Genomic DNA, 13144 nt, shown 5'->3' with positions numbered 1-13144 from the left:
TCAACCCTATTTCTGAGCAATGACACCAGAAAGGTGGTTTTGATTCACCAGTAAAACCCATGGAGTTGGGTGTTTTCATGGTTAGTCAATGATATTTTTGCTGAAAAAGTCACTTATTCCCTTTTTTTTTTCTGATTTGATATATTAACCTTTGAATTTACTGAGCTTTTACGAACATCTACATGATCAGTGAATTAAATATGGGAAAATACATGATTTATACTGAAAAAAACTTACAGTAAAGAGGATAATATTACAATAAATGGGGAAAAAAAATCACTTATGAAAGGTTAAATCGAGAAAAATCCATTTAGAAGCTGCCACAAAAGTAGCACTGGGTCTTTATGAGTTAATACTGCTGTGGAAACGTGGAAACACCGTCATCTTCTACAGCATTGATTCACCAGTAAAATCCATACGGTGTGATCAATGACAGTGGATGGAAACACTGGGTTTATGTTCAGTTAATGATAGATTTGACTAAAAAAAGTCAACTTTTTTTCAGTTTTCTCCATTTCTGATATAATAACCCACAACTTTAATCTGTGTTTTACGAAAATCTATGAGATTAGTGAATTAAATATAGGAAAATACATGATTTTCACTGAAAAAATGCAAAATACACAGGCTAATATTACAAAAAAAATGGTGATAAATCATTTAAGAAAGGTTGAATAAAGAGAAAAAGACATTTGAGAACTGCCATACAAGTAGAACTGGGTCTTTATGGGCTAAGAGGCTCCATAGTTACCGTGGAAACACTGTCATCTTCTACAACATTGATTGAACATTGAAACACTTGGTTTATGCTCAGTTAATGACAGATTTGGCTAAAAAAAAAAAGTCACCTTTTTTCAGTTTTCTCCATTTCTGATATAATATATAATAATAACATATAATAACCCACAACTTTAATCTGAGTTTTTACGAACATGTACAAGATAAGTGAATTAAATATAGGAAAATACATGACTTTCACTGAAAAAATGCAAAATACAGAGGATAATATTACAAAAAATAGTAATAAATCATTTAAGAAAGGTTGAATAGATAAAAAAATAAAAATAAAAAATTCATGCGAGAGCTGGGTCTTTATGGGTTAAACATCATTCAGGTCAGGTTAGACCAGAGTTTCTCAAACTGTGGGGTGTGCCCCCCAGGGGAGGCGCGAAGACTTGCCAGGGGGGTCATGGGATCAGTCCTGGGTGTTTTTTTTTTTCTTCAGGTTAGCACATGCAGGGTGGGGAAGCAAAATTTACAATATTTTGAGGCAGGGATTGAAAGACAGTGTATGACCAATTAGTTTATTGAAAGTCAAGAGAATTTTTTTGCCACAAGAAAACTGACATAATAGAAAATGTTTTTATTCTATGTGTCCTCCTTCTTTCTCAATAACTGCCTTCACACGCTTCCTGAAACTTGTGCAAGTGTTCCTCAAATATTGGGGTGACAACTTCTCCCATTCTTCTTTAATAGTATCTTCCAGACTTTCTCGTAATAGTTTTGCTCATAGTCATTCTCTTCTTTCCATTATAAACAGTCTTTATGGACACTCCAACTATTTTTGAAATCTCCTTTGGTGTGACGAGTGCATTCAGCAAATCACACACTCTTTGACGTTTGCTTTCCTGATTACTCATATGGGCAAAAGTTTGTGAAAAGGTATGGATAATAGTGTTAGGTATGATTATGACATCAATATATGTTTGGTTTCAAAACAATTGACGTAGTGCCTGCTGAGAAAAAACAACTAAATGTCATTTTAAATTTTGCTTCCCCACCCTGTATAGCAGGTAGAACTAATGTTTTAGCGTTGGAGCACCCTGGGCTCATTTAAGGGATGCACAATAAACAAATCTACTGCCATGGTGATCTGTCACTAGACTAGACAAAGAGTTTAGGTTTGGACAATGGACAAGGATTGAACTACAATGTTTCTGTTTTTGCATAGTTTATACAGTTTGCACTTTAATGTTCTGAGATGTGCAATGTAAATGGACTCATTGCAGCCACTGATATTATTACCAAAATTAGTTTGTTGTTCTAAAAAAAAGTTGCTTTATTGCCATAGTTGTAAGATAATTGCACATTTCCTCTTTTTATTTGGAAAAATATTGCCTCAGGGAGCAGTCTGGTTGAGTTTACAGGGTGGGGAAGCAAAATTACAATGAACATTTAGTTGTTTTTTCTCAGCAGGCACTACGTCAATTGTTTTGAAACCAAACATATATTGATGTCATAATCATACCTAACACTATTATCCATACCTTTTCAGAAACTTTTGCCCATATGAGTAATCAGGAAAGCAAACGTCAAAGAGTGTGTGATTTGCTGAATGCACTCGTCACACCAAAGGACATTTCAAAAATAGTTGGAGTGTCCATAAAGACTGTTTATAATGGAAAGAAGAGAATGATTATGAGCAAAACTATTACGAGAAAGTCTGGAAGATACTATTAAAGAAGAATGGGAGAAGGTGTCACCCCAATATTTGAGGAACACTTGCGCAAGTTTCAGGAAGCGTGTGAAGGCAGTTATTGAGAAAGAAGGAGGACACATAGAATAAAAACATTTTCTATTATGTCAATTTTCTTGTGGCAAAAACAAATTCTCATGACTTTCAATAAAATAATTGGTCATACACTGTCTTTCAATCCCTGCCTCAAAATATTGTAAATTTTGCTTCCCCACCCTGTATGTGTATTGTTCAAGCAAACATCTAAGTTATTTTTAATTTGCACAACAAATTATTCAAGGAAAAGCAAAAAGCATTTTTATGATATTGATGTTTCTTTCAATAAAAGTTGTAACTGCACCACTGTTGCAATGTTGCTGGGGTTGAGGGGGACCTGGAGATTTTTCGTCCTCCAAAGGGGGGCCCCGACAGAAAAAGATTGAGAACCACTGGGTTAGACCAAACTAAAGACCTCATCTCTGTGTGGATCTATACAAACTCACACAGGAGCACATTTTCTTCAAGTGAAGCCATTTTTCTTTCAGATTTATTCCGTCCACCTGTCCATATGTCTCTCCTTACAGAGGTTTTAATCTTTCCACCACATCAATTCTCCTCTGAACCGTATGATATCTTATTTCAGCGCTTCACAGACTCCATCTTTGATCAACATCAGCTTCACCTGAAACCGCTGCAGACGTTCAGCATCGTTTTAAGGATTTGGAAAGTTTAACCTGGAAAAAGTCTGATGTTACTGAGGTAATGGAACAAATCTTTAATCCCTAAATAACCAATAAACATGCCGTGGGGTTGTATATTTAGTGGTTTTTCAGAATAAACAGGTCAAAATGAGTGCGGCTGATTGTTACTGTGCAAAAGTGTGTGCATTTGTGGAATATTTAACCAAAAAAATGTGGATTATTAGTCTGTTTTTTTGGCTTCTGTGTTACTTAAACTATGCTGTAACTGTCAGTTAATAGAGTCACCAATTCACACATTTAGTAGCATGTTTAAATCTGACATTTTCGGTCAGATTTTGTACTTTTCTATGCAAGATGTGCAGATGTTCTTAAGAATAAACAAGTCCTAAGCAGTGGATCTGATTAAACTGGGTAAAAGTGAGCTCCAAGTGTCTGTATTTGTGGTTTACTTAACAAAAAAAACATGAATTATGAGTGTAGTTTCAGATTGTACCTTAAACAGTGTCTGTATTTGTGATTTATAGGAATATGAGTCTGTTACTTTGGATTCTACCTTAATCAAACCACATTGTACTGCCTATTAATAGAGTCACAGCAATTCACACCTTTAGTAACATGTTCATATTTGACATTTGGTGTCAGATTTTGTTCTTTTCTATGCAAGACGTGTGAAGGTTCTTAAAATAAACAGGTCAGAAATAGTGAATCTGATTGTAATTAAGCAAAAGTGAGCTCCAAGTGTCTGCATTTGTGATTTATAGGATTATGAGTCTGTTATTTTTGATTCTATCTTAAATCAAACCACATTATACTGTCTGTTAATAGTCACAGCAATTCACAACTTTAGTAACATGTTAAAATGTGACATTTTCTGTCAGATCTTGTTCTTTTCTATGCAAGATGTGCAGAGGTTCTTAAAAAAAAAATAGGTCAGAAGTAGTGAATCTGATTGTAATTGAGCAAAAGTGAGCACCAAGTGTCTGTATTTGTGATTTATTACACAAAAAAAACATGAATTATGAATGTAGTTTTGGATTCTACCTTAATCAAACTACATTGTACTGTCTGTTAATAGAATTACAGGAATTCACACCTTTAGTAATACGCTAAAATTTGACATTTTCTGTCAGATTTTGTACTTTTTTTATGCGAGATGTGCAGATGTTCTCAAAAATAAACGGGTCAGAAGGAGGGAATCTCATTGTAATTTAGCAAAAGTGAGATCCAAGTGTCTGCATTTGTGGTTTTACTAACAAACCATTTGGAATATGAGTCTGTTACTTTGGATTCAATCTGAATCAAACCACATTGAACTGTCTGTTAATAGAGTCACAGCAATTCACAACTTTAATATGTTCAAATTTGACATTTTCGGTCAGATTTTGTACTTTGCTATGCAGGATATGCAGATGTGCTTAAAAATAAACATGTCAGAAGTAGTGAATCTCATTTTAATGAAGAAAAAGTGAGATCCAAGTGTCTGCATTTGTGATTCATAGGATTAGGAGTCTGTTATTTTGGATTCTACCTTTATCAAACCACATTGTGCTGTCCATTACGATGTGCAGAGGTTCTTCAAAATAAACAGGTCAGAAGTAGTGAGTCTCATTGTAATTAAGCAAATATGAGATCTAAGTGTCTGCATTTGTGGTTTATTCAACAAAAAAGCATGAATTATGAGTGTAGTTTTGGACTCTACCTTATACAAACCACATTGTACGGTCTGTTAATAGAGTCAAAGCAATTCACACTTTTAGTAACATGTTCAAATTTGACCATTTTTGTCAGATTTTGTACATTTTATTCAAGATGTGCTTAAAAATAAACATGTCAGAAGTAGTGAATCTCATTTTAATTAAGAAAAAGTGAGATCCAAATGTCTGCATTTGTGATTTATAGGACTATGAGTCTGTTATTTTGGATTCTACCTTAATCAAACCACATTGTGCTGTCTTTTAATAGAGTCACAGCAATTCACACATTTAATAACGTGTTAAAATTTGACATTTTCTGTCAGAATTTGTACTTTTTTTATGCAAGAAGCGTAAATGTTCTTTATGCAGTAGATCTGATTGTAACTGGATATAAAAAGTGAGCTCCAAGTGTCTGCATTTGTGACTTATTTAACAAAAACACATGAATTATGAGTATAGTTTTGGATTCTACCTTAAGCAAACCACATTGTACTGTCTGTTAATAGAGTCTCAGCAATTCACACCTTTAGTAACATGTAAAAATTTGACGTTTTCTGTCAGATTTTGTACTTTTCTATGCAAGACGTGCAGATGTGCTTAAAAATAAACATGTCAGAAGTAGTGAATCTCATTTTAATTAAGGAAAAGTGAGATCCAAATGTCTGCATTTGTGATTTATAGGATGATGAGTCTGTTATTTTGGCGTCTACCTTAATCAAACCACATTGTGCTGTCTTTTAATAAAGTCAAAGCAATTCACAACTTTTCTGTCAGAATTTGCACTTTTTTTTTTAATGCAAGAAGCGTAAATGTTCTTTATGCAGTAGATCTGATTGTAACTGGATATAAAAAGTGAGCTCCAAGTGTCTGCATTTGTGACTTATTTAACAAAACACATGAATTATGAGTGTAGTTTTGGCTTCTACCTTAAGCAAACCACATTGTACGGTCTGTTAATAGAGTCACAGCAATTCACACTTTTAGTAACATGTTCAAATTTGACGTTTTCTGTCGGATTTTGTACTTTTCTATGCAGGATATGCAGATGTGCTTAAAAATAAACATGTCAGAAGTAGTGAATCTCATTTTAATTAAGAAAAAGTGAGATCCAAGTGTCTGCATTTGTGATTCATAGGATTAGGAGTCTGTTATTTTGGATTCTACCTTTATCAAACCACATTGTGCTGTCCATTACGATGTGCCGAGGTTCTTCAAAATAAACAGGTCAGAAGTAGTGAGTCTCATTGTAATTAAGCAAATATAAGATCTAAGTGTCTGCATTTGTGGTTTATTCAACAAAAAAGCATGAATTATGAGTGTAGTTTTGGACTCTACCTTATACAAACCACATTGTACGGTCTGTTAATAGAGTCAAAGCAATTCACACTTTTAGTAAAATGTTCAAATTTGACATTTTCTGTCAGATTTTGTACTTTCCTACGCAAGATGTGCAGAGGTTCTTCAAAATAAACAGATCAGACGTAGTGAATCTCACTGTAATTTAGCAAAAGTGAGATCCAAATGTCTGTATTTGTGGTTTTATTAACAAACCATTGGAATATGAGTCTGTTATTGTGGATTCTACCTGAATTAAACCACATTGTACGGTCTGTTAATAGAGTCATAGCAATTCACAACTTTAATAACATGTTCAAATTTGACATTTTCGGTCAGATTTTGGACTTTTCTATGCAAGATGTCCAGATGTGCTTAAAAGTAAACATGTCAGAAGTAGTGAATCTCATTTTAATGAAGAAAAAGTGAGATCCAAATGTCTGCATTTGTGATTTATAGGGTTATGAGTCTGTTATTTTGGATTCTACCTTAATCAAACCACATTGTACGGTCTATTAATAGAGTCACAGCAATTCACAACTTTAGCAACATGTAAAAATTTGACATTTTCTGTCCGAATTTGTACTTTTTTTATGCAAGAAGCATAAAGGTTCTTTACGCAGTAGATCTGATTGTAACTGGATATAAAAAGTGAGCTCCAAGTGTCTGTATTTGTGACTTACTTAACAAAAACACAAGAATTATGAGTGTAGTTTTGGATTCTACCTTTGGCAAACACATTGTACTGTCTGTTAATAGCGTCACAGCAATTCACACTTTTAGTAACATGTTCAAATTTGACGTTTTCTGTTGGATTTTGTACTTTTCTATGCAGGATATGCAGATGTGCTTAAAAATAAACATGTCAGAAGTAGTGAATCTCATTTTAATTAAGGAAAAGTGAGATCCAAGTGTCTGCATTTGTGATTCATAGGATTAGGAGTCTGTTATTTTGGCTTCTACCTTAATCAAACCACATTGTGCTGTCTTTTAATAGAATCACAGGAATTCACGCCTTTAGAAACATGCTAAAATTTGACATTTTCTGTCAGATTATCTACTTTTTTTATGCGAGATGTGCAGATGTTCTCAAAAATCAACAGGTCAGAAGGAGGGAATCTCACTGCAATTGAGCAAAAGTGAGATCCAAATGTCTGTATTTGTGATTTATAGGATGATGAGTCTGTTATTTTGGATTCTACCTTAATCAAACCACATTGTGCTGTCTGTTAATACAAATTCACATGTTAAAATCTGACGTTTTCTATAGAAACTGCAGAATTCTGCACAAAAAGAGACTAAGAATACAGGAAAAAGTACCTCATTGAAATCAACATGTGGGTAAACAGCTCATGCAATACGTTCCAAATGAAACTAAAGGTGAAAAAAATAACATGAGGTCAGACTTCATTCCAATATAAAGTTAAAGTTGTTGCTAAAGTTGTACTTACTGTTGTGATGAGTGTGTGTTCCCAGCCGGACACATGCACCTAAAGCATGCCTTACGGATCCACAGAGAAGCCTTCACTTCTGCTCCAATGACTTGATTTCAATAACTAGATCCTTGAATCCAAATCTGGAATAAATCACAACTCGGATGAGACGCGTGTGTCAAACAAATCCAGTCTGAGGAGAAAAAGAAAGAAAGGAAGAAAAAAAACACAGAGGGCTGGAAAAGACGTCTGGAAGTCTGGAAAAGTAGAATAAATCTGGGTAGAAAATAAAAATACAGCGTCTACGTCCAACACGTGAGCGCACGGACGCAGGCTGTAGTGTTAGTGAATGACAGGCGGATGGACGCAGACCGACGGCACCGGGAAAACCACCGAACCGGGACAACAAACGCGCATCTACATTTTACGCAACTCCTCGGACGTTGTAGTATTAAATTAAATCCTGCTCATGCCAGGTCCACATTGCCTCCAGCTGCGGGTCTCCGTCCACTTTCAGCCGCAGGCGACGGAGCGAACTGCGCCGACCGACTGGCTCCGCACCAAACTTTCAGCCAATCAGAGCGCAGGCCAATCAGCGCGTCAGCCAATCAGAGCGAGGCAGCCGACTGGACAAATTTGGAGCGGTTTGGGTGGAGGAGAGGCAGAGGAGAGGAGAGGGAATAAAGACATGAATGTGACATATACACTGAACATGGAGATGGGTTAGTGCTGTTTTCACATACATTCCCCTTTTTTTTAAATTCAGATTTATACACACTTTGACCACGTGTAATAATTACACTTTATCTATGAAGAATAAATGACAGTGTCACAATCATTTCATGAAAAGAAAAACTAGTTTATTTATTATTATTTATTCCAACTTTGAGCAACAGTATAGTCAGCATCAACGGTTCAATGAAACTCATTTAGAAGGTATTTTGTAAGTTTATTATTATTATTATTATTATTATTATTATTATTATTATTATTATTATCATTATCATTATTATTATTATTATTATTATTATTATTATTATTATTGTTATTATTATCACCATTATTACCATTATCATTATCGTTATTATCATTATTATTATTATTATTAGTAGTAGTAGTATGATAGCCATCAGTACAATAACTTTTTGGTTCTATTCTATTCTATTCTATTCTATTCTGTATTGATGCACGAAGGCTATATATTATCACTATGAGACAACACTTCCATCATCTTGCAAACAAAATAAAATGTCCACACACCATATATATATGGTGTCTGATTTTATTTATTTATTTATTTATTTACTATGATTATTAGGATTTTTTTGCTGAATTATCTACATGTACATAGAACATGCAGTACTACAATATACCTATGCAGTTTTCAATTTAACTTCACCCATTCTATTTTATTCTATTCTATTCTATTCTATTCTGAAGCATTAAGGTTATAGATTGTCGCTAACAAACATCACTTCCATCATCTTGCAAAATAAAATGTTCATACACCACATATATTTGGAGTGTGAATATGTTTTTTCCACAATTAACAATGTAGAACATATAACAAAAAATAAACCTATTCTATTCTATTCTATTCTATTCTATTCTATTCTATTCTATTCTATTTCTGGGGGCTGAAGGACACAGTCTGTATCATTGTGAGTCAACACCACCATCTCTTTGTGTTCTGGTGTTACTACAGTGAGGTACAACAAATAAGACCTCATGGTATATTAGTTTTATTAGAAAAGAAATGTCCAACAGCATTAATAATGTAGAATAAGTTTGGTTTTTTTTAGCCTTTTATTCCGGTATGAATCTCAGTGATTGAACATATTTAATAAACTAATTTCTGAGTCTGTTACATTCATAGGTTCAGTCTGACTCAGTCAGTTCTGTGGTTTTATTTTAGCCTATTTCACCTTCATTCAGATACACTTTTCATCCAACATTACTTATTCTATCCTCTGATCTGGACTAATTCTTTTACCTTTAAAATCATACTCGTCTTACAACTCAAACTGTTTTTTTTATTCATTAATTTTTACGTTTTGTCCGACTTTTGTTGAATCTTATTGCACTTTTATTCAGTTATCTCCATTTTTTTTAACTCTAATCTATTCTATGAAGGATTCAGACTCTGTTTCACTAATGGATACTCATGTTGGAACCTATTTTTTCTTCTGTACCTTGATTATTTTTAATCTATCTGTACATATTCTAGTCTATCATGAGTTTAACAGTTAAGCTACAGCACCATCTTCTGGTGAAAAGGCGCCACAGTGTTTTTAAAAGTGATGAAACTCATGGAGATACTGAGCTAAAGTAGAAGCAAAAGTATTCAGATCATTTAGTTACTGTAAGTAAAACAGAAATACAGTGTACAAATACTGCAGTATATGTAAAAATACAGACGCAAGGATGTAACACCAAAAAGAAAAGACTGACAAACACTCTTTGTTTTTTGTTTTTTTTGTTTTTTTTTTTTTTTTCATATTTTGGTCCAAGACTGCATCTGAAAAACGACAGCCAACCAACACTTTCGATTTAATTTTTCTTTATTAGTGACTCAAATTTGGCAAAGTTTAACTACTTTTATTCTGGAGGCATGTTGAGCCGCATTATGTAATAAATTCCCATTAAGTAATAAAAGTTCAAAATGTAATAAGAACGTCACGTCATCTTGTAATAAAGCCGCATTATGTAATAAACTGACACATTTTGTAATAAACTACATCAATGTATTATATAGTTAATTTTTTCACATTGTGTAGTAAGTTATTACAATTTCAGAAATTTATTACAAAATGCACTTGACACATTTTTATTAAAAAAAAAATGTAATAACATGGTTCATTATGTTATAACAATCCAAATTAAAATAATTTCAGAGCAATTTAGAAGAAATTAGTGACAGGAGCTACAGGTAATGTAATCAGAACTTTAGCCTAACTTAAAGATTAATTTAGCACATTACATTTTCCTGAAAATAAAAATGTGTCAAGTGCATTTTGTAATAAATTTCTCAAATTGTAATAATAATAATAATAACTTACTACATAATGCGAAAAAATGTACTACATAATGCATTGAAGTAGTTTATTACAAAATGTGGCTTTATTACGAGATAATGTGACATTCTTATTACATTTTGAACTTTTATTACATAATGGGAATTTATTACATAATACGGCTCAACAAGGCATTTTACTGATGTGAGTTAAATGTCTGTAAACCAGTGGGAAAAGCACAAAGTTATCATAAAATATCATGAGAGTTAAAGTGTATAAATAAGTTTAACTGATGGAATCCACCAGAGGGTTGAATAATAAATGTGAGACAAACCCTCGTCTTTCACCAAATGCAGCCCCAAAGGGTGGACGATTCCGTATAAATAGAATCTGTTTTCAACATAATGCATGAGAAGTTTTTCTGCTCCCATGATCAATAATCAGTGGTGGAAGTTTTCACATCTTTTACTTGATACAAACTTTACATGAGCTGAAAAACAGGCCTTTTTCCAGTTTGATGATGATGCTTTCTCCAGTGAATCAATGGGGTTTTAGAGGGGTTTATAGATAAAGAAGAAGAGAAAAAAGAAAAAAGAAAGAGAATAAGAGGGGTTTTTTCATGTATAAGGGAAAGTCTTTAACTATCAGTTTATCACAAACAATGGAGACGAAGGGAATGAATAATGTGGAAAAATATTACAGTCGGCTCAAATTTTGGCAATGACACTGATTTTGTCTTTGTAAATTTGGATGGATGGATGGACGGACGGAGGGAGGGAGGGAGGGAGGGATGGATGGACGGACGGAGGGAGGGAGGGACGGACGGATGGATGGAGGGATGTGTGGACGGGCAGATGGATGGATGGATGGATGGACGGACGGATGGGCAGTTGGATGGATGGATGGACGGACAGATGGATGAACGGATGGATGGACGGACGGATGGACGGAGGGAGGGAGGGACGGATGGATGGATGGATGGATGGATGGATGGATGGATGGATGGATGGACGGATGGACGGACGGACGGATGGATGGATGGGCAGTTGGATGGATGGATGGATGGATGGATGGACGGATGGATGGATGGACAGGCAGACGGACGGATGGATGGATGGACAGACGGATGGATGGATGGATGGATGGATGGATGGATGGATGGATGGATGGATGGATGGATGGACGGATGGATGGATGGACAGGCAGACGGACGGATGGATGGATGGACAGACGGATGGATGGATGGATGGATGGATGGATGGACGGGCAGATGGATGGATGGATGGATGGATGGACAGATGGGCAGTTGGATGGATGGATGGACAGGCAGATGGGCGGATGGGCAGGCAGATGGACGGATGGATGGATGGGCAGACGGATGGATGGATGGATGGATGGATGGATGGACTGGCAGATGGATGGATGGATGGATGTTTGGGTCTTTATAGGTTAAATACAGATGAATTTAATCTGCATTTTGAAGTAAGAAGTAATTGCTTATTTATTTTACTAATTGTTACCATCAAAATAAAAAAAATCTTGAATTAACCAAAAAAATCTGCCAATGGAACAAGTGAAAATTATCTTGGTAAGATTTCTTAAAATAAGATTTTCCAGAACTTTTGTTTAAAAATTAGTTCTTATATCTCACTGAAAAGTTCCTCTTTAGGTGATTCTGTCTTATTTTAAGTGTGATGAGAGATTTGGACCAGAAATTTGTAAAAATACACTTGGTAAGATTTAGATTTTTTGCAGTGTAGTCATGGAAAAATGATTAGACCATCAACAGTCATCAAAAACAATGGTTATGCAATCCAGTCCTAACTCCTGTGTGTATCATGTGACTAAAACAGACAGTAAAGAAAACATGGAATGTCTAAAAGCACTGTTTTTGTCAGTACAATGCCACAGATATTGATGTAAGAGCAGAAGTGATTTTGGTTATTATCAAGAAAACATGTTAAATGAATAGATATCAGCTCTGAAATTCAACTACTATGAGCTATTTTTGTTGTTATCATTATATTTGTCCAAACAAATGTACCTTTAGTTGTACCAGGCATTAAAATGAACAAGAAATTGAAGAAAACAACGATGGTCTAATAATTTTTTCTGCAACTGTATCTCCTGTTGATGCAGATTGATTAACCCTTTCATGCATACTGGTCACTACAGTGGACAGTTATTCTACAGCTGTTTTCTTGTATATTCATGGATTTTGTTGTTCTTTTCATTGTTTGTTTGTTTTTGTTTTTTTTACACATATGTTTATCAAAGTTTTAAGACACTACATATCTTTTCTGACATGAATTGGTAACATTATGTAGATCTCTCTTGAGCATAAACCCCCAGAATCACAAGCGTTACCCATAGTTTTCACACAATTTATCAGTAAATACATGTTTCTGTGCGTCAAAAATTAAACACATGGTGTCCAGTTGAGTGGACATTTTTGCAACTTCATGAAAAATAGGTTCATAAGAATTTTTTTTTTTCATTATTATTTTTTTTT

The 13144-nt window shown here is 34.4% G+C and overlaps 1 protein-coding gene across 1 annotated transcript in view; it reads right to left on the bottom strand.

Annotated features, from left to right (window-relative positions):
• fgfrl1a (fibroblast growth factor receptor like 1a) overlaps nt 1-8151 on the bottom strand; it is a 229320-nt gene extending 221169 nt beyond the window's left edge. The window contains exon 1 of the mRNA XM_030146016.1: nt 7637-8151. Within this exon, the coding sequence (XP_030001876.1) occupies nt 7637-7671 (35 nt within the window). The 5' untranslated portion in view covers nt 7672-8151. The remainder of the gene's footprint in view (nt 1-7636) is intronic.
• Between the last annotated feature and the right edge of the window lie 4993 nt (nt 8152-13144).

Source organism: Sphaeramia orbicularis, chromosome 10 (assembly GCF_902148855.1).
Source record: "Sphaeramia orbicularis chromosome 10, fSphaOr1.1, whole genome shotgun sequence".
Lineage (NCBI taxonomy): Eukaryota > Metazoa > Chordata > Actinopteri > Kurtiformes > Apogonidae > Sphaeramia > Sphaeramia orbicularis.
This window is presented reverse-complemented; position numbering and strand designations above follow the sequence as displayed.